This window comes from Myotis brandtii, unplaced genomic scaffold, assembly GCF_000412655.1.
Source record: "Myotis brandtii unplaced genomic scaffold, ASM41265v1 scaffold192, whole genome shotgun sequence".
In the NCBI taxonomy this organism is placed as follows: Eukaryota; Metazoa; Chordata; class Mammalia; order Chiroptera; family Vespertilionidae; genus Myotis; species Myotis brandtii.
The window spans coordinates 1171584-1195202 of record NW_005357159.1 but is presented as its reverse complement, the minus strand read 5'-3'; the positions used below and the strand labels follow the sequence as shown (position 1 = coordinate 1195202).

The following is a 23619-nucleotide window of genomic DNA, read 5'->3' as shown; positions in this document are numbered from 1 at the left end:
TGGTGGTCAGTGCGCTCCCACAGGGGGAGCTCTGCTCAGCCACAAGTCAGGCTGACGGCTGCCAGTACAGCGGTGGTAGTGGGAGCCTCTCCTGCCTCCTCAGCAGCACTAAGGATGTCCGACTGCAGCTTAGGCCTGCTCCCCGCTGGCAAGTGGACATCCCCCGAGGGCTTCCGGGCTGCCAGATGGATGTCTGACTGCCAGCTTAGGCCCAATCCCCCGGGGGAGCGGGCCTAAGCCAGCAGGTGGTCATCCCCTAAGAGGTTACAGACTGCAAGAGGGCACAAATTTTTGTTCACCGGGCCTCTAGTATTACTATAATTGACAGACACGAACAGTTATGGACTGTGACACATTCTGTATGCTCATTCAGCTGTTGGCCACACTTACCCAAATATCAGAATTTTGCACCTTAAGAAAGACAGATTCTTGCTGAGGTGGAAGCGTCAGCTTTATGTGGGATCTTTCTTCTCAAGGGAATTTTGCTTTTCCTGGCCTTTGTTTTCTTGCTAGGTTTTACCTTGGAATAGCATGGGGAAGTTTCTGCCTCCACAGCTTACAGCCTGAACTGTCTAGTCTGTGGTGATAGAAATTGAAATAGTGGTTGTGTGTGTGTGTGTGTGTGTGTGTGTGTGTGTGTGTGTGTACATGCTGTTTTGATTGGAAAGGGAACAGAATGATACATCTGGGTAGTAGTTACATGGATGTACACACATGTAATCAGTGTACTTGTGTACTTTACTGTTTGATGTTACGTCTCAGTTAAAAAAAAAAAAGAATACTGCTTGATCCAACCTCTTGCCAGGCTATCAGTGGTTGGGGCTGGAGATCTGGTCAAGATCTAGTAAATTCCACAGATGACACACCAGCCCTTGTCCTAGCGGTAGAGACCTCTAGCCTTTTCAGTTCGTGGACTGTTCTATAGTACAGCAATACCCCAAGATGCTCCCCAGCCCACAAAAGGGGTATGTGGTCCAGTAAGAGGCCACTAGCTAGGCCCCTTCAAAAGACTGACAGTGAACATTGAAATAGTAAAGGCTGTAAGTCCTACAGCAAAGAAACATGTGTATCCCAGCTGTCTGAAACTTAACCCTGACACTCTTTTAATTAGTATCTATTAACACCTTATTAGAATAATTGCCTTGTGTTTAGACAGAAGCCTGGTCAAGGCCTGCCCCCTCCTCCCAATCAGGTGATATGTACGCCACCTGCTGGTTTTATTGGGTATGAGGTCACTCACTCTGGAAGCTTCTATTTTCACTAAATGTACTCACAATCCAGAGTTCATTGTGAAGGTGCTCTTGATTAGAGTTTTTCACATTTAACATACCAGGGACTGAGCAAAATAACTTGCCATATTCAGTTACAAAAGGACGTTTTTAGTGCAAGCTCTCAACCTGGAAGTCAGACCATATGAATCAGCACTGAATACCAGTGTCCAAGACAAGGAAGTGAGCATTTGATCAAATGAGAACCAAGAATGAGTGCAAAGGCCTTCAGAATTCTTGGATGTTCTAGAGTAAATACCTATGATATACTTACAAAGGCCTTTACAATTCTAGGACATTCTAAAGTAAATACCTATGAAAATAAATTTAATTAGTCTGTTCTATTTATTCTCTAATTTGAAGTCTAAGTTATTATAACAGACTTGTTCAATATCTAATAGACTGATGAGCTAAGCTATAATTCTATCTACACCCAATATTAGACATTGTCACTTAAATTGTTACATTTTACTACTCTTGATCCTTGAGGTTATAATTGTTTAAATTATATTGTAATTGATTTGGGGAGAAGAAATAAAAGTAATATATAGGACCAGAAATGTGGTAAGTTATGGTAAAGTACAATTATTTGTTTTGTAAAGAGCTTATACTACATATTCTTACAGACTACCTCACAATATAAGAAGAAAGTTTTAAAATATTTTCTACAAATAATCTTACACATGTGTTCTATTTTCCTGTATCAAAACAATATATATCACTAGCAGAGATTTCTTTAAAACCACTGTTTTGCCCCAATGGCTAAAGGTTTAAGCACATAAGCAGTTGCTACCTGACACTGGGTGGGCCAAAGAGAGAGGTCAGTCAATTTCCCCCTCTTTCACTCTTCACTTCATCTCGTCACATCTAGATTTCTCCAAGAGATCTCTAAAGAAATCCCTGCCTTCAACTCCATGAGCAAAGGCAGCTGGGTGTGCCAACACCTACCTACTAGGGCCATGGTCGGCAAACTGCGGCTCGCAAGCCACATGCGGCTCTTTGGCCCCTTGAGTGTGGCTCTTCCACAAAATACCACGTGCAGGCGCGCGTACAGTGTGATTGAAACCTCGTGGCCCATGCGCAGAAGTCGGTTTTCAGCCTGGGCGAGTCTATTTTGAAGAAGTACTGTTGATATTTGGCTCTGTTGACTAATGAGTTTGCTGACCACTGTACTAGGGCAAAGGTGCCATGGTCCAAACCTCAAAGTTAAGGAAATAAATTCCTATTTTAAAAAAATTTTTACACAATAAAGTGCATCCATTTTATTTTATTTTTTAATTATATTTTATTGATTTCAGAGAGGAAGGGAGAGGGAGAGAGAGATAGAAACATCAATGATGAGAGAGAGAATCATTGATCAGCTGCCTCCTGCACGCCCCACACTGGGGATTCAGCCCACAACCCCGGCATGTGCCCTTGACCAGAATCAAACCCAGGACTCTTTAGTCCGCAGGCTGATGCTCTATCCACTGAACCAAACCGGTAGGGCCCTAATTTTAAATACTAGCAAATATTTGCAAATAATGCTATTCTCAAAGAAACATGCCCTATGGTGTATCAGCCTCGCTGTGAAAGGCTGTTTAGATTCAGCTCCTAGAGCAGTATTCCTAGTATTCAGAGATCAGTTGCATCAGAACGTGTAACAATATAAATACGCTGGTTTCTGGGCTTTTCCTCAGACCTGTGGTTTGTGAAAGTAGGGCTTAGTCCTCTGCATGTATAACGTGCCCCACAGGTGCTGATCCAATCCCCTGTGGAGATTCTTTATTCTCAGTGCTGGTGATGGATCCGCTCAGAGTGGCTGATAGCGGTGAGGCACGACATCTGTACTTATAAGAATTCCACAGGTTACGTGAATAAGTGCAAGGGTTGAGAACTGCTCCAAGAGATGGTTAAAGAAGGGAGGAACTATTTGCCAATGGATTGTTTGTGAATGTGGAGAAAGATAGGCAAACATATTAACCAAATTTAGAGTAATTATTCGTGACGGATGCAGGAAATCATTCATGTGAATAAAAGATTGAATGCCATGACCTCTCAACCTAAAAAAGGTTCACAGTGACATTTCAGTGACCTGAATTCTTAACCCTGGCTGCTCTTTAGAAGCCTCCGGGAGTGAGCTGTTAAAAAATACCAACGCCTGGGTCCAGACCAATTAGATCAGAATCTTCAGGGGTGGGAAGAGGTGAGGCCTGAGCTGCCGCTTATCTTAACAGCTCCTGGGCTGACCTTGTGTGCAGCCAGCCTAAGCACCATCGCTCTGTGACATAAACAGTTTGAGTCACCTGCTATTGTTACATCACAAGCAGTTCAGTTTCGCTTCCAGACCCGTTAGAAGAAATGAATGCTTGGCACTGTCCTATGATCTCTTGTTCCCACCTCTTAAACCGCCATCTTTAAGATTTACTGTTCTATTTATAAAAGCGGTTGCCACCTGCTTTCTTGCCATACTTTGTAGCAATATATTGCTTAGAAGAACAAAGGCCAGAAAGTTAAATAACTTACAAATTTGCTAGTTAAAATTGGGGGGCATGAGGGCAGGCGTGTCTGTGGAATCTGTTGCTTGGCAACTTTTGACGAGCCCAGTCAATTAGTTCTTGCCACTTAAAGGAAATTAACTCCTCATTATGCAGAGGGCTTGAAAAGTCACCCAGAGCAGGCCATCCATAGCCATGTCGCACTTTCTCTACTTGACTCCACAAATCCTTCTGCCCTTTAGCCCTCTTACTTCTCAGGAGTTTGATCTGATCAGACGCAAGGCTGGAGCATCTTGGCAGAATGAAACGAGATGGTCAGATTCTTCTCTGACAACCTACGCGGGCAGTTTCCGGAGGAAAGAACTGGATAAATCCACAAGCAGCCAGTTTTGTTTGGAAGCAGGAAAGCAGAGGCCTGAGAGTCGCCAGTAAGATTTCTTTGTAATTTGCACCTGAGTATGTCACTATAATAGGCAAGAATGCTATTAGAGAAAGAGGGTTTTGTAAACCTGGGAGAAACTACTGCGTATTTTCCTGCTGTAAATGTCAGTGGGAAGAAGAGCCTAAATGTCAGTTATCAGCTGAAATTATGATTGTCTTTAGCTTAGTGCTTGTAAAATTAGAACTATGTACTCTTGAAAACATAAAAATATAAGTATTTTATTAAACTAGATATTTGGTGTTCCCTGCTCAGCAAAGAGGTGCTTAGTTTTACCACTTTTAGCTGAAAAATTCCCCCAGAGCAGGAAGAAAGTTGGCTAATCCTCCTTTGCTCTCCACTTCCTAATGTCTATCAATAATTGCAGTGTTGAGGGCTCAAAACACAGTTTCCAAATGTTTGCTATAAGTCAAGCCCTATGTTGAGGCCCACCAAAAAAAGAAATTTTTTTCAGTGTAATATGGTAACTGAAACCACAGAGATAAGTAAGCAGCACAGGGAGGGAGATGCTATCAGTGAGGGGCAGTTGTGAGAAAGATCTCAGTGAAGCAGGTTTCGGCTGAGCTGTCTGGAAAGTGGGGAAACCACCCTGCCGGAGGGAGGGTGCACAGAGGGAAAGGAGTGTTTAGTCCCCAGTGTAATCAGAGAGCTGCAGGAAACATACATGGAGATGTGGGAAAACACGAGGACTCATGATGAAAGATGTCCCTCTGTGTGTTACTTGTCAACTACCTTGTCCAAATTCTGGAAATCTATTTGGAAAATCAATTGGGTTATTGGCTCTGACTTGAGATGTGAGGACTCACTCAACTAAGACCCTAATAAATATTAGTTATATTGCCTTCCAGGGCTCTTCAAATGATCAAAACGATGCTTAAAGCTCAGATGTCTCAGAAAGGCTTTCCGATTAGGGGCCTTGTCTGGTTTATTCCACAGTCTCTGCATCTCTAATAGCTCTCAAGTATGTTGATACTTCAATTAATTTGGGAAGCGCCTTGGCTAATTCTGTGAATTTCAAGGCATCTCTTGGCCAGATCAGGGAATCTTTCCAGTACTGCTGGGGTCCACTCTGAAAACAAATAGTTTGAAAGCTGGTATCCAAGTAGATAAATAGTTTGAAAGCTGCTATCAGAGTAGGCAAGAGTTAATAAATAGAAAAAATGCAGAAGTAGCTGGTGAAAATGTACAGGTCTTGGAACTTCTTTCTTATTGAGATCATTATGTGAATCATTCCAACCAAGGTGCCGTGTGACATTGCTAACCACAAAGAACACAAGCTCGCGAGGTTCACCTGTTTTTTTGGAACCTCAGAAATGTAAATATATCCTTTGCAGAATGGCTGCTTATTCTGTTACAGGCTAAGCCACGGCAAGGGTTATGAATGAAGATGGAGGGCAGATTCAGCTCATTTGGAAAGTGCTGGTTATAGTTTAAATTTGCTTTAAAAAAAAATCTTTCTCTTGGTTAATTTTAGCCCCAAAGACAAATGTCTTGAGTTAGGAGCAAAAGCTGTTTGATTAAAATTTGGGAAGGCCGTGAAGAGACATTTTTACTCTGTTATAAAATCAGATGGTCCAAGGGGGATTACTGAATAAAATATGAAGTGACTGATCATTTAAAATGTCAGGTCAGGAACATGTTAAAGTATATAAAACATAATTTTTTTTCCATCACATACATTGGATACCCATATTGTGCAAGATGGAGGAAAGGTGGTCATTTGGTTCTGAACCAATTTTAACAGCAAATATGTAAAATTCATAACCACGCAGGAAAAAAAAGCTCCTGCTTTTTGGGAGCGTGGAAGTGAGTGTGGTACAAAACTTACACTACTATGGAATATTGGTATCAATTCCAGTTGTCTGCCGAGGTTAAAATAAGGGAAAAGTTGCATTTTGGAATTCCTAAGACAAAAGTATGGCACAAGGATCAATTTTTAGGCCTTGATGCTCTGTTTATTTATTAAATTATTCATTTATTCATTCATTAATCAAATATTCTTTAAGATTCTACTTTGTGTAGGGCCTTTTAGGCTAGATGCTGGGGCTGGGGCTGGGGCTGTGGCTGTGGCTGTGATGGAAACATCCGTGGGCCTTCTCTTCATGGAGCTTACAGTCTGGTGAGGGAGCAGCCACCTGTAAACAAGCCGTCTGTGCTCTGAAGGAAAGGAATGGGGAAATTGGTTAAAAAAAGAAGATGGGTGGCAATTTCTCACAAAACTAAGCATAGTCGCACTATAAGATCTGGCAGTCACGCTCCTAGGTATTTACTTCACTGGTTTGTAAATTTCTGTCTGCACAAAACCCTACACATGCATGTGTATAGAACCTTGGAAACATGATGCTAACTGAAAGGACCAGGCACAGAAGACAAATACCGCATGATTCTATTTGTAGGAGGGACCTGGAGGAGGCAAATGCCTATAGACAGAAAGTAGAATACAGGTCACCAGGGGCTGGTGGGGAGGAGGGAACAGGAAATTATTATTCAAGGGGCACAGAGTTTCTGTTGAGGATGATGAAAAAGTTCTGGAGATGGTAGTAGTAATGGTTGCACAACACTGTGAATGTGCTTAATGCCACTGCATTGCACATTTAAAGGTGGCTAATATGGTAAAATTTTATGTTATGTCCATTTTATAATACCTTGGGAAGGACAGGACTTCCAGAATGCAATCCTCCATAAAAGCAGAAAAACTCTGGAAAAAAATATTGTCAAAATCATCTCTTTCAAAATTAACTAAAGGTGTGCAGCAATCTGAGGAGTGTTTTCCAGGAAATCTGCAAAGCTTTGTTAAGAACAGCAGGGTTTTTGGCATAGAAACTTGGCCACTCTCATCCCCTTGATTGTTCTTGAGAGTAATGGTTCCTATACATGTTTGATCATGAGAATGATCCATTTTATTGAAAATGATGATTTTCAAGCCACTTCGCTTAGAAAGTCTGATTATGAGGCACCAGTGAACCTGTGTAACAAAAGTCAAACTTGGGTTGACTTAAGGGGCATGCAGGATTATGGTTGGGAGTGTGGAAAGGGGAAGAGAGGAAGCAAGTTTCAGGAATTAAATGAAAAGATGAGCGGAGATTCCTCTGAGGTCCATAGGCTGTGACTTCTAAGTCCATAAACTTATAACTTGTTTCTTCTGTTTGCTTTCTTCAGGATGTCATTGCCGAGGGCCTCTGCCCACGGCCCCACACTCTGCAGGGCTGGTCCCCAAGACACTGCGGGTGGTAAAGGTAGGTGCAGCCATCAGCCTGAGCAGACCCTTCGGCAGGGCTGCCCTCATTGTAATTTCTAGGTTCTTGATTTGAGTCCATATGGTTCCCATTGGCTGACGACAGACAAGGTGTCTTCAGGAGGAAAACGAACATATTCTACTCCGGGTCTGTCACTATGAGAATGATCCATTTTATTGAAAATGATGATTTTCAAGCCACTTCGCTTAGAAAGTCTGATTATGAGGCACCAGTGAACCTGTGTAACAAAAGTCAAACTTGGGTTGACTTAAGGGGCATGCAGGATTATGGTTGGGAGTGTGGAAAGGGGAAGAGAGGAAGCAAGTTTCAGGAATTAAATGAAAAGATGAGCGGAGATTCCTCTGAGGTCCATAGGCTGTGACTTCTAAGTCCATAAACTTATAACTTGTTTCTTCTGTTTGCTTTCTTCAGGATGTCATTGCCGAGGGCCTCTGCCCACGGCCCCACACTCTGCAGGGCTGGTCCCCAAGACACTGCGGGTGGTAAAGGTAGGTGCAGCCATCAGCCTGAGCAGACCCTTCGGCAGGGCTGCCCTCATTGTAATTTCTAGGTTCTTGATTTGAGTCCATATGGTTCCCATTGGCTGACGACAGACAAGGTGTCTTCAGGAGGAAAACGAACATATTCTACTCCGGGTCTGTCACTCTTAAAAATGACAGTCACTTTAGGGAAACCTTTTCCTCCTCCAATTAGCCCCCAAATGTAACTGGGCCAGAGCACGGAGCTCTAGGTAATGTAATCTGAGCTTTCCTGGGTGCATCAAAGAACTAAAAAGAGAAACCAAAGCTATAAACCACCAGCTAGTAAATGGTATTTGCTCACCTATAACCACCTCCACCCTGTTTTAGTTAAATTGGGGTAACGCTGGCTGCTATAATAGATAAACCTCCAAATTCCAGGGACTAAAACAAGAAAACATATTCTTTTCTTTATTTAAAGGCAAATATGGGGGTTTTGCAGGCAGATCTCCCACATGGTGATTTAAGGGTACAGACCTCATTCATCTTGGGGTTCCACCATCCCCTGGGACCCCAGAGTCCTTTGACTCTAGCTGGCAGGTGGAGATGGCATGCATCTCTCACACTCACATTCCAATGGGAGAAGTAGTCACCGGGCTCCACCTAGATGCTGAGGAGTTCAGAAATGGATTCCTCCCGGGGCAGCACCTCCTGGTACCAGCCACACACACTGCAAAGAAATAGCTGGCCATCCTGCTGCACACTCTGATTCTGAGGAAGAAACGATAGGCTTTTCTCATATAACTTCCATCTCAGGGTTAAATCTTTGAAGGTTTAAGAAGACTAATGTCATTTCAAATGAGGATTGTGTAGCACTTTAGGAAATTTTCTGGGAATACCTTTTTGCTGTCGTATTTAAAGCTTGAAGAGGTATGTGTGTGTTGGGAGGGGTGTGAGAGGTGAAAAGAGCTACCCTGCAGCCCTATGGGGTTTTCTCCAGTAATGGAGATAAAGGTTTATAACGGCTGCCTGGGATGATCATTGTTCTGCTGGCTTTCCTAATGAAATTGGACTTTATGGGACTAGCATGTTTGAGATGGGTTTTATGCATTCCTCTGTGGTTTGTTGAGGCAAAAGGACAGGACAGCTAACCATTTGTGCAGTTGTTAAAATCAGGAAAGACTTACTTTCTCCCCTCTGCAGTAATGAACATAAAATTGAAACACACTACATCGTTGAGAGACAAGACTGAGCTGGGGTCCAGGAAATTAGACAGCCTGGTCCCATCATTCATTGTAAGCTAAGGTGACAGCGCATCTGATCTGAGTAGCACCAAGTACAATCCTATTACATTTATATTCTATTTGTGCCCTTCAGAATTCTGATTAACCCGCTGATCACCTGTGCCCTGGGGGATCTGAGAGCCAGCAGTCCCACAGTCAGATCAGGGGAGGGGGGAGTATTTCAAGGGTAGAAACACGAGCAGCCACAGCAATAATTTACCACTATATGACAGGTATGACTTTGTTTTCCTATCCTCTCCCGTTTTTATGGTGAAGTGTTGGTAGGAGGAAATGACGTAAGTGTATATATTCATAATGATGACTTCTTAATAGATTTCTCCCAGATCGCTTTTGTCACTCTCTTCAAGTGGTCATTTTAATTTAAATGATAGCTACAGCAGGTCCTCAAATAATGTGTCGGTCAATGTCGTTTCCTGATAACGTTGATGAGATGCTGTAGGAACTTCCTCTTGCTTATATGAATCAGCCTCCAGCAAAATTGGTTTTGTTACACATCGTTTCACTTAAAGGTTCAGAACCGCTATCCACAGAGTTAAGTGAGGACTTACTGTACTCGTTTCATTAAGAGGTGACAGTGTATCAAGGCAGAATTATGTCATTTGGCCACAAGATAACTTCTCCTTGTGCTTCTTTTTTTTCTTTCTTTCTTTCTTTTTTAAAAAACATTTTTATTGATTTCAGAGAGGAAGGGAAAGGGAGAGAGAGATAGAAACATCAATGATGAGAGAGAATCATTATTGGTTGCCTCCTGCACGCCCACTACTGAGGGCCAAGCCCACAACCCAGGCATGTGCCCTGACCAGGAATCGAACCATGACTTCCTGGTTCATTGGTCAATGCTCAACCACCGAGCCACACTGGCTGGGCTCCTTGTCCTTCTTTTCAATTTTCATTGTTTAATGTTTGGATGATCAACTTTAATCTAATGAAAGGAGTTAAAGCATGAAGCCACGGGTCAAATTATCAACACAGGCCAACTTTATAAATATGCTAACCACTGGTGGAAAGTGGTCTGTTGATGGTCTCTTTGTAGAAATGTATCTGTTCATATGGATATGCAAATCAGATGGGCAGGGCTTATGTTTGATTCTCGAGGTTATCATAGAACTATCATAAAAAGTTCTCAAATTCCTTCTCACAACTGCCTTCCAGACAATCAGTAGTATTTGTTCTGCCTACCTGAAGGTGGCTTTCCTTTTGCATTCCATCAATTTCTTTCCAATTTTTTTATTTGGCTGTGGCTTTCCCCTCCTATAGCCCCAGCATATACTCACCTCTTATATTTAAAGAACGAAGCAATAGCTAATAACTATAAAAGCCAAGTGTCGTAAAACTGCAGTACAACAGAAATTGATAAACCATTCAACTTTGCATTTACACTCTGCAAAAACAGATTCTAGCGAGTTTTGTTCACTCCCAAAGCTTCTCTCCAGCAGAAGCCATTTATGAGGAGCATGGCTCGATGCAGGCTGGCGGAGCGGGCGCAGCACTCACTGGCCGCCCCTGTCTCTTCTCTTGTTCTTAGCGCTATCCCTGTGTCCCACGCCTCTAAGACGAGCCCAAGTTACCCTTGCAAAAGGGTACACGGGCCTCTTTTATTCTTGCTGGCCCAGGAGATGTAATATATGCCAGGGAAGAGGTTTGAAATCGTACGACCGCATCAAAGCCCAGGTGTGACAATATGTGTAAGATCTCCTTGGGAGAGTCCCTGACTACAGGTAGCACATTCCAAGGGTCTGAAGCGGCGCCCTGGCACTGTTTTTTTGGTTTTTGTTTTGTTTGTTGTTGTTTTTTGGCATATACCCTTTTACAAGGATGACAGTGCACAGGAGAATATGGGCGAGAACCAAATAATATTCCAGGAGGCAACATCGATATGGTTTGTCATGTTACTTCAAGAGCGTTTGTGTCCATTTTTTACACCCCTTTCCTTCCCTACCTCTATCCCCACTTTTTATTTCTCTGTGAAGCCTTCTCCAAACCTCGAAAGACTTCTAAAAGCAAAAGAGCTCGCCAGACTACCCCACAAATTATGCCTTCACACGGGGGAAACTTAAAGCCTAAACAAGTCGATGTGACTTCTGTTTCCCGTTGCACTTGCCATCACCCTTATTCCTCACCAAGGCCTTTCAGGTCTTTCATGACTGTGACCCTGCCTATCTTTCCAGGGTCATGTTGTGCCTTTCCTCCCTTTCGCTCACTCTCTTCCAGTTACCGTGGCTTCTTTTTAATAACTTGAAACTGAAGCCTAAATGTGGGCCACCAGGGAAGACTCACCTCCCCCGCAGAGACCAGGGCAGACCCCGGAATGGACGCTCCCCCTCAAACAGAAACCTAGCTCTCATCCGTGTGTGTGTGTGTGTGTGTGTGTGTGTGTGTGTGTGTGTATGTGTGTGTGTGTGACTCCACACAGTCCTGTCTCTGTCCACTGAGTTGTTTCTCCCCTGAGGCTCCACACTTCCCACTCCCACCATATGCCCGGGGACAGGGACGTTCTTGCCCTTTCTTCACCACCTCCCACACCCGTTGCCTGGTGGGGACTGACTACCACCTCGCTCCGTCCAGCCCTTCCCAGTCCACTCTGGTGGGGGCAGAAGAGGACTCTTCAGGCTTTGGCATGTGTGTCTTCGCTGTCTGTTCCCAGGGCCACACTGGTTTGCCTTCCACTGCTCACAGAGGAAAGCTGCCCCTGTGGGATGGCTGTGGACGAGGAGGGCCCGATGGGCAGGGTGCCCTCACTGGAACGTGCCCTCATCCCTCCCCCTCCCACCCCTCCCTCTTACCCTCACTGTGGAGCTTGACAAGCATGGTGGCCGGCCAGGGCATGCAGCGAGGGAACGAGGTGACTTAGAACAAGCCCCACTCACCCTGGGGTTCCCACATTCACTGCTGGTGTGGGGGCTGTCACAGCAGAGGGACCTTCGGATGCTGGCTTTAGTTTGTTTTCGGGCTAATTTGCATGCCTCGCTGTGGGAAGTGCACACATTTCTTTTAAACTACAGAAAAAAATAAAGCTCCCATTGGCCACCAGGAAATCTAGAAAGCCTGGTAAGCAGTTTGCCTGGGACTGAGGTCCTCACCCCGTTAAAATGACAGATATGCTGGGTGACTGCCAGCAGGCTCTGGAGAATTCCTGAAGCGACGCACCCCCGCGCCGCACCACCCCCTGCTGCCACACAAACACACACACACCAACCCAGGAATACCAACCTCCCTCTCAGGGGTCGGGAACTTTGCTTTGCAATCTCTATTTTGAATTAGGAAACCACCTAATAAATGGTTAAATGTGTTTCCCAGAAAATATTCAAGTCTAAGGCAACAGTTTCCAAATTCCCTGCAGAGATTGGACACAAGGGGACACTGGCAGCCGAGCCTGTTGTTAAGAAGGTCACCAGATGCCATCTGTCACCGTGTGCGCTTTACTGTTCAAGCATCACTCCCACTAGGAGGTGGCTGTGTGTGCTTTGCATGTGAACTTTTTTTTCTTCTTTTTTTTTTTTAAAAAAATGTAGTTTTGCCATGTCTTTTATAATCAAAGGTGAGCATCTTTTTAAAAAAAGAATCCTTATTGTAGAAAGTGTTCCATGTGCCCCCTTGCCTGGGAACTTAAAGGGAGCGCTGCAGCGGGCAGTGCAGTGACTTTGGCGGGCTTGTGTGAACGAGCCCCGTGTCTGCCTACCGGGCGGGCTGGGGTTAGGTGAGGAGAAGAGGAGGAGAAGGCAAAGCATTGTTTTAGGTCTGTCCTTGGTGGTGGCTCACATGTAGTTGGGATGTTGCTGGCCAGTTTTCCTAATCTTTTCCTGCCTTGCTTTAGCCATCTATAAAATACAATAGCACTCCTTCTTTACCTGCAATTGTGAAATTAAGGCCGATGAATGAATGTCTTACTCTTTTACTCACAACTTAAAATTTTTTTAACCCATAGAGAAGTTGAAGGAGTAGTACAAACAGTATTCACCTACTCTCACCTAGATTTACCAGTTGTGAGCATTTTGCCACATTTGTTTATATGTAGTTTTATGTCAGTCTCTCTCTATTGATGCTTGTATAGACTTCTTTGCTGAACTATTGGGAGTAACTTACAGACATCAAAACGGTATGTCCTTCAATACTTCAGCATGTGCCTCCTAAGAGTAAAAATGTTCTCTTACAGAACAATAATACTGTTATCACACTTAAGAAACGCCACTCCATATTGACAGAAAACTTTTTAAAAACCTAATATACAGGTCATTAAATGCCTATTCTTTAAAATCTATTGGAGAAGATTTTCTGTATCATCTATCCCAGTGGTTAGCACCTCCTGGTTTTAAGGCAGTTTAAAAAATCGGATGAAAGCTCTGGGCCCTTACCTTTGGAAAAATATCTATATAAGGACACCCGGGGCCCTCCGGGTGACCATGGACTCTAGGTTAAGTGTTGTTAATCTTTGATCTAAAGTCTCCTCTTTTCTGTATGTACAATGTAAGACCACATACTCAGAGAGATAAGAATAGTTTGTCTTTGCTTTCCAGCATTATGTTCTGTGTTCATGAGGCTCCATTTCATGAAACTCAAAATTTCGAGGAACCCAGATATGGGTAGGCAGGAGATCGTATTATCCCCAATCTGTGAAACGGACACGGGATCTCAAATACAGCTGCGAGCTGTGCTGTGACAGACACCCCGGAGGTGGACTAACCGGTTAGAAAATCTAGAAGAATACTCCCAGACTTGAGCTTCTCCGATTCTGGAAGAGCCCATGGTCACCAAACCACACTTGCTTTTCTAACTTACTTTAAGAAACCGAATACCTGTAGCATCGCATCAGGGTGGGCACATTGAAGGGCCTACTACATAAAGGTGGACTATGTTGGCAGTTACTAACACTGTTGTTTTTATCCACAAAATCGCCCAGTTCGGTTACAGTTTTAAGACAAGAAAGTGGAAGTAGGGAGGTGGATACACATCAGCAAACTAGGATAACATTAGATGTCCTTTTGGAAAAGGTTAGCTGGAACTGCCAAGGTCAAGTTGCACTGTGGGCTCTATTTTATCAACTGTGCACTCACAAGGAAAAAACTCATTAGCTAACCATACTTCAACGTATGTGAGCTTGCTGGTGTTCCTTCCTCTTCATAAGCAGACTACGAACATGAGAGACATTTCTAGCTCAGTTAGAAAAATGACCGATGGACATAAGTGTGTAAATCCCACATGCAAAGGTTTAGCAAAAAAATCTAATGCCCCTCTCTCCTCCATAATCTACCAAATGCCTCAATATTACTCTCTGTAAAACTCTAATATTATAGTGTCATTTCATTTACTAACTAATGATTATCTTATATAATTTTTGAACAGAAGGTGACAAAGAACTAGTTAAAGCCTCTGGCAGGATGATAGGATTTATAAAGGTTAACAGAGCTTTGAAAGGCGAAGGATTCATGACCAATGGAATAATCAGTTAATTGTACAATATAAACTTCTTGTCCACCTGCTTTCACTATAGGTGGGTCTTTCTTGAATTTAGCTAAATAATTGTTGGGCTCTTTATTTGACTTTAGTTTAAGATATCTTGTTTTAAAAAGCATCACTGTAAAATAGCACAAATCACAATGAGTGTTTGACAAGTGCTATTCCATTTCCTTGACTCAACCCTAATGACCAGGCCCCATCATGTTATGCCAACAAACACCCCCCCCCTTTTTGATCAGTTTTTATTTGTTTTAATCAAATTAAGATTTTGAGAGAACTCAACATGATTCATCATTAGGGAAATGCAAATTAAAATCGCAATGCGATACCTCTTCACATCCATAAGAATGATTCTTATCACAAAGACAGTAACAAGTGTTGGTGAGGCTGTGGAGAAACTGGAACCTTCATTCATTGGCTGTGGGGATGTAAAATAGTACAGTCATTTTGGGAAACACGTTGACATTTTCTTTAAAAGTGAAACAAATTTACCATAGGATCCAACATTTCCACTCGTAGGTATTTACTTTCTTTTATCCAAGAAAAATGAAAACATATGTCTACACAAAAACTTCCCACATGAATGTTCACTACATCATGAACCATAATAGTCCACATTGGAAATAACCCTTATGTCCATCAACTGGTAAGTGGATAACAAAATACGGTCTATTCAGACAATGGAATACCACTCATCAATAAAAAGGAATAAAATACTAAAAAGCTGCGATGTGGATGGGCCTCAAATATATGATGAGTAAAAGAAGCCAGACATGAAAGACCACATGATATATGATTCCATTGATATGAAGTGTCCAATAAAGGCAAATCTATACAGAAAGAAAGTGGGTGAGTGGTTTCCCTGGGACTGGAGAGAGTAAAGGAGATTGGCCATAAGGGGGCCTGAGGGATCTTATTGGGATAATGAATATGTTCTACTAATTTATGGTATTATGGTGACAGTTGCATAACTTGACATATTTACTCAAAATCATTGACACATACACTTAAAATGGGTGGGTTTTATGGTATATAAGTTATTTATATCAACTAGGAACTTAATCTGCCAGGGATAAAATATATACAGAGCTGCTTTAGACCTTGAGAAAATTTTATAGCCCTAGAATTTCAGCATGGTCTTGGTTCCCTCTGATTCTGAGTTTAAGCTGCGTATCATAGAAGAATGTTCCAGACAGAGAAATCTTTACCCCAATCTATGGTCCTGCATGTAAGGAGCTTGGAAACCATCACTCCATCCTGATAACAGGTACAAAGCTGAACAGACTGAAAAATCAGCAACTCTTCTCAGATCATTAAGAGAGCGGTGGACCCAGGGCAACCACTGTGCCCAAAATTGGAGAGACAGACAGGAGCCACAGGAGACTCACCCGCTACCAGCCAGGGCGGGAATATCGGAACTGTAATTGACAAACTGCTGGAGGCTCAACATGAACAAGCCTGGGAGTTAAAAACTCCAGGGGGACCCAGGCAGGGGGGAGTCCCTATAGTATTGTAAGATTAACTTCCAGGAACTTGACCGGGATCCTAGAGTAAACATCAGAGAAAAATCACCTTTGTGTTTCCAGCAGAGGGAGGGGAAAGGAGCCATTTTGAAACATTTCAGACACTGTTCTTAATGAGGTCTGCCCTCAGGAGAAACTAGGCAACCAGAACTTAATCTGCCAGGGTACCATCACAGCATAACTGACCGGGGAAGGGGAATACCCACCTCCAGCCCACTATCCGGTTCCACCTAAGAGGGGAGGGAAAACAAACACTGGTTCTCAGTCCAGAGGCACAGACCACTTAAGACGGAGACCTAATCATAGGGTCCCTTCAGGAAAACCTCATAGAGAAAGCCAAAGGGCATGTAGAACGGAATTATTCTGATGATATTTTTTAATTATAATCTCACAATTTCAATGTCTCCTTAGCTGTTATCAGTACCGCTTTCATTTTAAAATAAAATTAAAATGTGTACCATACCGCCCTGGCTGAGTAGCTCAGTTGGTTGGAGCATCAACACCAACGTTGTGGGTTCGATCCAGGTCAGGGCACATACAAGAATCAACCAATGAATGCATGAATGACTGGAACAACAAATCAATCAATCAATCAATCAATCTCTCTCTCTCTCTCTCTCTCACAAATAAAATAAATAAATTTAAAAATTAAGAAATGTGTACTATTATTCAAAAAATGTGTTACTATTATTCAAATGTGTACTATTATTCAAAAAATGTGTTACACCCCTCCCCCCAAAAGCTCCAGAATGTTTACTATGAATTAACTCTTAGTCACAGTTTCGTCTTCCCTGACTCTTACTTTTCTGTTGGTCAGATTCTAAAAGGAAATAAGTGATGTGAGCACTGTTTGTTGGTGTAGCCCACTTGGGAGTGTAGGAAATTTTATGTTCTAACACTGGGTTTAAGCCTGGTTTCTCCTCTTTGTTTGCATGCAGGACGATTCCCTCATATCACCAGTTCCTTTAAAAAACCACTTGATGTCAAGCACAGAGTGGTAAGTCCAACATTCCTCAATGATCGTTTACTTGTAGAGAGCTTAAATGATGGCACACCATTGCTCCTAGGGGAAACGCAGGGTCAGGTTCCCATGAGCCTCTGCTCACAACATTTTCATTAACTGAACAATACGTAAATTTGTTTTATGTGTGTTTCTGTTCAAAGACACCTTGTTGAATATATATTGTTGATTCATTGAACTCACAGCCAACAGCACTATAATTCATGCCCAAGTGAAGATTATATAACACGGATTTTCTCTGTAAGGCACATCACAGCCTTCTTGTGCTGAGAACACTAGACAGCACTGAGTGGGGGGGCAGTTTAAACAAATAAATCAAGAACAAAAAGCATAAAAAATTTAGAAAATGGGGCACTAAATAGATCCCAACAAGAACACTTGTTTACAGCATGAGAGCTGCAACAAGAGGGGAAAAGGTGTCCTGCTGTCTGACCTTGACTGAGAAGGTGCATGTCAAGTGACTCAAATTGTTTGCCTCTCTGTGCATGTCCTTGAAAGACCTCAAAAGTGCTGGGAGTATTAACTTGGGGTTACAAATAAATTTTAATGAGTAGGCAAACTCACAAATATGAAATCCATGAATAGTAAGCATTGATGGTATTCATTTTATCTGCCCATTTTCCTATTAGGATATTTAGCTTTTCTTATTGATTTGTATAAACTATTTGCATATTGGGATAGAACTCTTCTGCCGATCCTATTTTATAAATAATTTCCCCAATTTTGTCTTTCCCTTTTACTGTTAGTGTCTGTTCTTATAATGGCTTTTGGCAACAGTACCAAAGGGCCTTTTGAACGGGGAGGACAATGCTGGAAAAGGACTTTTGTTACATTTCTGTGGTTGGGAAAGTGATTGCTAATTTATTTTTATCTCTCTTCTTCACAGGCGCACCAGATTCTGTTTCGTGATCTTTCTTCAGTGACTCCAAATTATGAAAAACCATGCAAGTCCTACCCTAAACCATCACTTTGTATTCATGCCCTGCCTTTATTTTATTATTTTTAAATGTACTTTCATATACATTTCGCCAAGATTCGCCAATTCTTTTTTTTATTCTTTATTTTTTAAAAAATATTTTTTATTGATTTCAGAGAGGAAAGAAGAGGGAAAGAGAGATAGAAACATCAATGATGAGAGAGAATCATTGATCGGCTGCCTCCTGCACATCCCACATTGGGGATCAAGCCTGCAACCTGGGCATGTATCCTGACCAGGAATCAAACCATGACCTCCTGGTTCATAGGTCGATACTCAACCACTGAGCCATGCTGGCCAGGCTGCCTTTATTTTAATTATGATCTTCATCTGATATTTTTCATCCCATTCTGAGTCTGAGGCTGGTTAAGGTCTTTTGCATTTCTGCCTCCTTCCCTGTCACCACATGTGACTTCATTGTCCCTCTCCTGACAATAAGGACGGTAGGATGCAGAAATGAAGGAGGGAGAAATCCCAGAGACGTGCCAGCGCAGCTCTGAAAAGAGCAAACGTGAGAAGGTGGTGGTGGTGGCAGAGGTGGGGGTGTGGTAGAGTATAGGGAAGGATTTGGAACTATTAATTAAAAAAGGTTTGGGAAAATCAGTAAACTTCATTTATTCAGACTCTTGGAGCTTCTGTTTACTGCCAGCACTTACCCCCTGGCTGTCTGTGTCTCCACGCTAGATGTGAGAATGAAAAAGCCAGCATCCGAGAACCTGGTGAAGGCCAATCAACGAAGGACAGTCTTCCTGAGATGTGTAAGAATCTTATTAACTCTCACCCAACAGTGGGTCCCCAGGGTAGTGCCAGTGGGTGTGCCTGTTGGTGTGGCAGTGCGGGTGTTAGCGTGTGTGTGCTTAGCGTTGGAGTGAAGGTATTCCCTAGTTTACATTCAAGTGACAAAGGCATGTAGACTGTTCTGAGAAGCGGTCTGCCTTAAAGCACTGTGAACATTTCTTGTCTCCAGCTTTCCAGTGGGAAGCAAGCTGCAAAGGGGATTGGAGTTTCTCTTGTACTGTTCAAATTTCCACCTGTAATTGGCTGGGTCCTTGCGAACAAGGCATTAAGTTCTCAGACTGTCCTCCCCTGGGGGACCCACATGGGTGCCTCGTGTCCTGGGCGCACACTCTTCATGTGGCTGTTCTGGCACCCAGCATCTACTGTCCCCATGCCCCCTGACATGGCCCTCTAGAGCAGGGGCTGCTCTGTCTTGCCTGATCAGACTTTCTCAAAGCCCATTAATTTTTTTTAATTTAAATTCTTTACCATGTAAAGTATTACTTAAGTCTCCTTTTCCCCCATTGACCTCTCCCCGGCCGCCCCCACCCCCCAGCATATGCCCTCACCCCCGATCTGTGTTCATTGGTTATGCTCATATGCATGCATACAAGTCCTTTGGTTGATCTCTCATCCCCTCACCCCCCACCTTCCCTCAGAGGTTGGACAGTCTGTTTGATGCTTCTATAACTTTGGTTCTATTTTTGTTCATTGGTTTATGTTGTTCATTATATTTCACAAATGAGTGAGATCATGTGATATTTATATTTCTCTGACTGGCTTATTTCACTTAACATAATGCTCTCCAGTTCCATCCATGCTGTGGCAAATGGTAAGAATTCCTTCTTTTTTACAGCAGTGTAGTATTCCATTGTGTAGATATACCACAGTTTTTTAATCCACTCATCTGCTGATGGGCACTTAGGCTGTTTCCAAATCTTAGCTATTGTAAATTGTGCTGCTATGAACATAGGGGTGCATATATCCTTTCTGGTTGGTGTTTCTAGTTTCTTGGGATATATTCCTAGAAGTGGGATCACTGGGTCAAATGGAAGTTCCATTTTTAATTTTTCGAGGAAACTACATACTGTTTTCCACAGTGGCTACACCAGTCTGCATTCCCACCAGCAGTGCAAGAGGGTTCCTTTTTCTCTGCATCCTCTCCAGCACTTGTCGTTTGTTGATTTGTTGATGATAGCCATTCTGACAGGTGTGAGATGGTACCTCATTGTCGTTTTGATTTGCATCTCTTGGGTGATTAGTGACTTTGAGCATGTTTTCACATGTCTCTCGGCCTTCTGTATGTCTTCTTTTGAAAAGGGTCTATTTAGGTCCTTTGCCCGTTTTTTTGATTGGGTTGTTTATCTTCCTTTTGTTAAGTTGTATGAGTTCCCTATAAATTTTGGAGATTAAACCCTTATCGGAGATAACATTGGTAACGTTCTCTAATGCAGTGAGCTTTCTTGTTGTTTTGTTGATGATTTCTTTCGCTGTGCAAAAGCTTTTTATTTTGATGTAATCCCATTTGTTTATTTTCTCCTTAGTTTCCATTGCCCTAGGAGCTGTATCAGTAAAGATATTGCTACGACAAATGTCTGCTATTTTGCTGCCTATGGCTTCTTCTAGGATTTTTATCCAGTAATTTTTAACAGTATGTTAAAAATGGGACTCTTCTTATGTCTTAGAGTTCTGGCAGAACCTCTTAGAGAATGAGTTGAAAGAATAAAAACTGTTTTCTGCAAGTACCCTACTGACTTCACCTCATTTAATATAAACGTTACAACTGCTTTTGCTATCCTATTGCTTTTGGCTATTAAGGTTTCTCTAAATTAACTTAAAACAACAACAACTCAGCCTTATTCTAAGTAATTATACAGGATGGGGCAAAAGTAGATTGATAGTTGTTCGTAGGGAAAATAATGCAATAATTAATAAATAATACTATGAGAATAAACTGTGTTTTGCATACTCATACCTGTAAACCTACTTTTGTTCCATCATGTAGTCACAATGCTCTGCGTTTGGTACGTTAGTCATGTGAATTAGAAACAAGAAAACCTGACCATTGAAATATGAAGTGTTATTCAAGAACCACCAGTTCTACAGAGATATCACTCTGGAAAGTGCTAGCTATGGGCACCAACTTGCTAATCTGACGAATTTAGCTAATGGGACAGGTGTTGGAGGGCCCACCTCGGTTCCCAGGCCTATTTAATGGTGGTCTTCCAGATAGAATGCATTTTTCTTGATTTTTCTGCTGTTGGGCCTGGTAACTTTCCTCTGGAGCATTTCAAGCATGAGAAGGCAGCAAGGAGGCCGGCTGTGGAGGGAGGTATTTGGGGGCATTTAACACTGGGAAGTCCACTGACCATTATAGTGTATGGCAGCCAGGGACCTCCCTTTGCTGTAGGGTTGGTACATGCCTCGAGGAAGGGTAGAAGATTTCCTGAAAGTATAGTTACTGCTCGCTGGCCTCCTGGGAGCTACTTGGGAGAATCATTAACTATTGTTAAATAAATAAATCCCTCTTGCTGCATGGAGTTGTACCGGGGCCAAGCAGTTCCACTGCCAGCGCCCGCAGCTGTTCTGGGCAACAGTTGCCTTTCTCTTTGAGTTGCTTCCCCGACCCCCTCCCCTAAAGAGAATTTTCTATATCACAGTAGCTTCTTTTAAATCAACAATTACTGACAAATTATCGACATTACATCCTGCTCTTGTTTTTACGGTGCAACAGCAAACTAAAAGTACACACACACACACACACACACACACACACACACACCACAATTCATATGAGGGATTTCTTCAGGAAACATTGGGCCTATAGGGTTTTTTTGTTTGTTTGTTTGTTTTTTGAGAGAGAGAGGAAGGGAGAGGGAGAGTAACACTGATCAGCCGCCTCCTGCACACCCTGCCCTAGGGATCAGGGATTGAGCCCAAAACCCAGGACATGTGCCCCAACGGGGAATCCAACCAGCAACCCCTCGGTGCATGGGATGACATCTAACCAACTGAGCCCCACCGACCAGTGACGGCCCACAGTTCTGGCCAAAAAATAAATCAGGACTTCTTACTTACTAGATAAGGGAAAAATCTTGATTTTTAAATAGATGCTGTGTTTTGGGGGAGGAAAACAACTTTGAGATATAAAATGTACATATTCTTGCATCAGCCACAAATAGGGATTGAATGAACTTTTCAACCATCATTAACAACATTCTCATTTTAAAAAGTATTTGCTTGGTGTCTAATGCCTTTGATAGGCAACTTCTAAATATTTACATTTCTGGGCCCAATCTTCCAAAAGTTCATGATGTAACAGTGAAAGCAGAGAAACTCATCCCACCCGGCAGTGTCCAGACCAAAGGAATGGTAGGGAACACGGGGAAGAATCTTGCCGCTGAAGGATGTTAAGGAGCCGTAGAGGAGCAGTGGGCGGTTGGGTTACTGTTCCAGGACTTCTTGCCTCGTTTTCTCTCCTCTTTTCCTCTTATTGAACTGGCCGTCCTCACAGAGACAGGACGGATGAATTAGGAAGGTTAAAGGAGCTGGAAGAAAGAGCAGGAACAACCCCAGCTCCCGCTCCTGAATGATGCCTGGCAATTTCATTCCCAATTTTGTGCAAATAGTAACCTTTGCGGTTGGGCGCGTGCTGACAACCGGGCCATTTTTCAACAGCCACGGCAACCTTGTAATTCCGCGAACAAGCCTGAATCGTCCGAGGACTCGGATGCTGATCAATACTACGTTTACAGCCTGGGTGGACCGTTATGGTAATGTCTGAGTCGGAAGACAAAGCCCGGAGTTTGCCTCATTACAGACTTGGAGGTAGGAGAGGGCCTTGGACAACTTGCGCCTTGGCAGGCTGCCTTTCTTGGACCCTTCCCTGGCCTTCAAACGCCTTCGTCCCTCATCTTTTCCCTTCTCTTTATTGGAAGAGGGGACAAATGTTATCGTTACCATTATTATTAAAGTTTCCTTTAATATAAATGTTGGCACCCCACGTCTCTGCAAGAATTACAGAAACGGTGTCGGGCCCCTACACTCTAGGCTCCGGCGTCAGAGAGCCCATCCTTCCATCTGGGCGCCCGGCGGGCACAGGGGCGTGAGAAAGGCGCGTTTGTATTCAGAGCGGTGGCCCCACGCCCCGCAGCCGTTCGCGGCCACATTGTCCTCCGAGCCAGGCGCCGCCAGAAGCAAATTGGCTCTGGCCGTCGGGCAGGGTAGGCGGGGGCGACCCGAGTCCAGGCGGGAGCGGGAGCTTCGGGTCCGGGAGAGTGGGGGGCCTTTCACGCAACGCCCCCTCTCTCTGCAGGGGCCCTGCTTCCCCAAAGCCCAGCCCACGGCCCGCCCCGTCCACGGCTCCGCCCCTCGCCTGGGTCTTCTTCTCCACCCTCCTCCCCTCGTTTCGCCTCTCCGCTTCCCAATAGGTCCTCCTCCTCCTCCTCCTCCACCCTCCACGATTCTCTTCCTCCCTCTACGGCCCTTCTCCCCCTGCAAGCCCCCCAAGATCCCATCCGCCCCCACCCGTACGCAGCGCGCTAGAGGGAGTGTGTGTGTGTGTGTGGGGGGGACGGGGACCCTGGCTCGGAGACCCTGCGCGCGCGGGAGACCCCGCTGCTGTCGGGGCAGCACGGCCCCAGTAGCTGCTGCCCTGAGAGGAGA

General features: G+C 43.5%; 2 protein-coding genes across 2 annotated transcripts in view; both read left to right on the top strand.

Moving 5' to 3' along the window:
- The window catches only part of MMAA (methylmalonic aciduria (cobalamin deficiency) cblA type), a 33427-nt gene extending 29356 nt beyond the window's left edge, over positions 1-4071 (top strand). Inside the window, exon 9 of the transcript XR_001361850.1 lies at positions 3988-4071. The gene's annotated coding sequence lies outside the window, so the exon portion shown is untranslated. The remainder of the gene's footprint in view (positions 1-3987) is intronic.
- Positions 3941-22914, top strand: LOC102243830 (chromosome unknown open reading frame, human C4orf51). The gene is made up of 6 exons (XM_014538513.1): positions 3941-4173; positions 7344-7420; positions 17119-17177; positions 18088-18145; positions 18862-18935; positions 22633-22914. Exons 1-6 carry the CDS (start codon positions 3941-3943, stop codon positions 22729-22731), a joined length of 600 nt encoding a protein of 199 aa, XP_014393999.1. The 3' UTR covers positions 22732-22914.
- Positions 22915-23619: the final 705 nt, after the last annotated feature.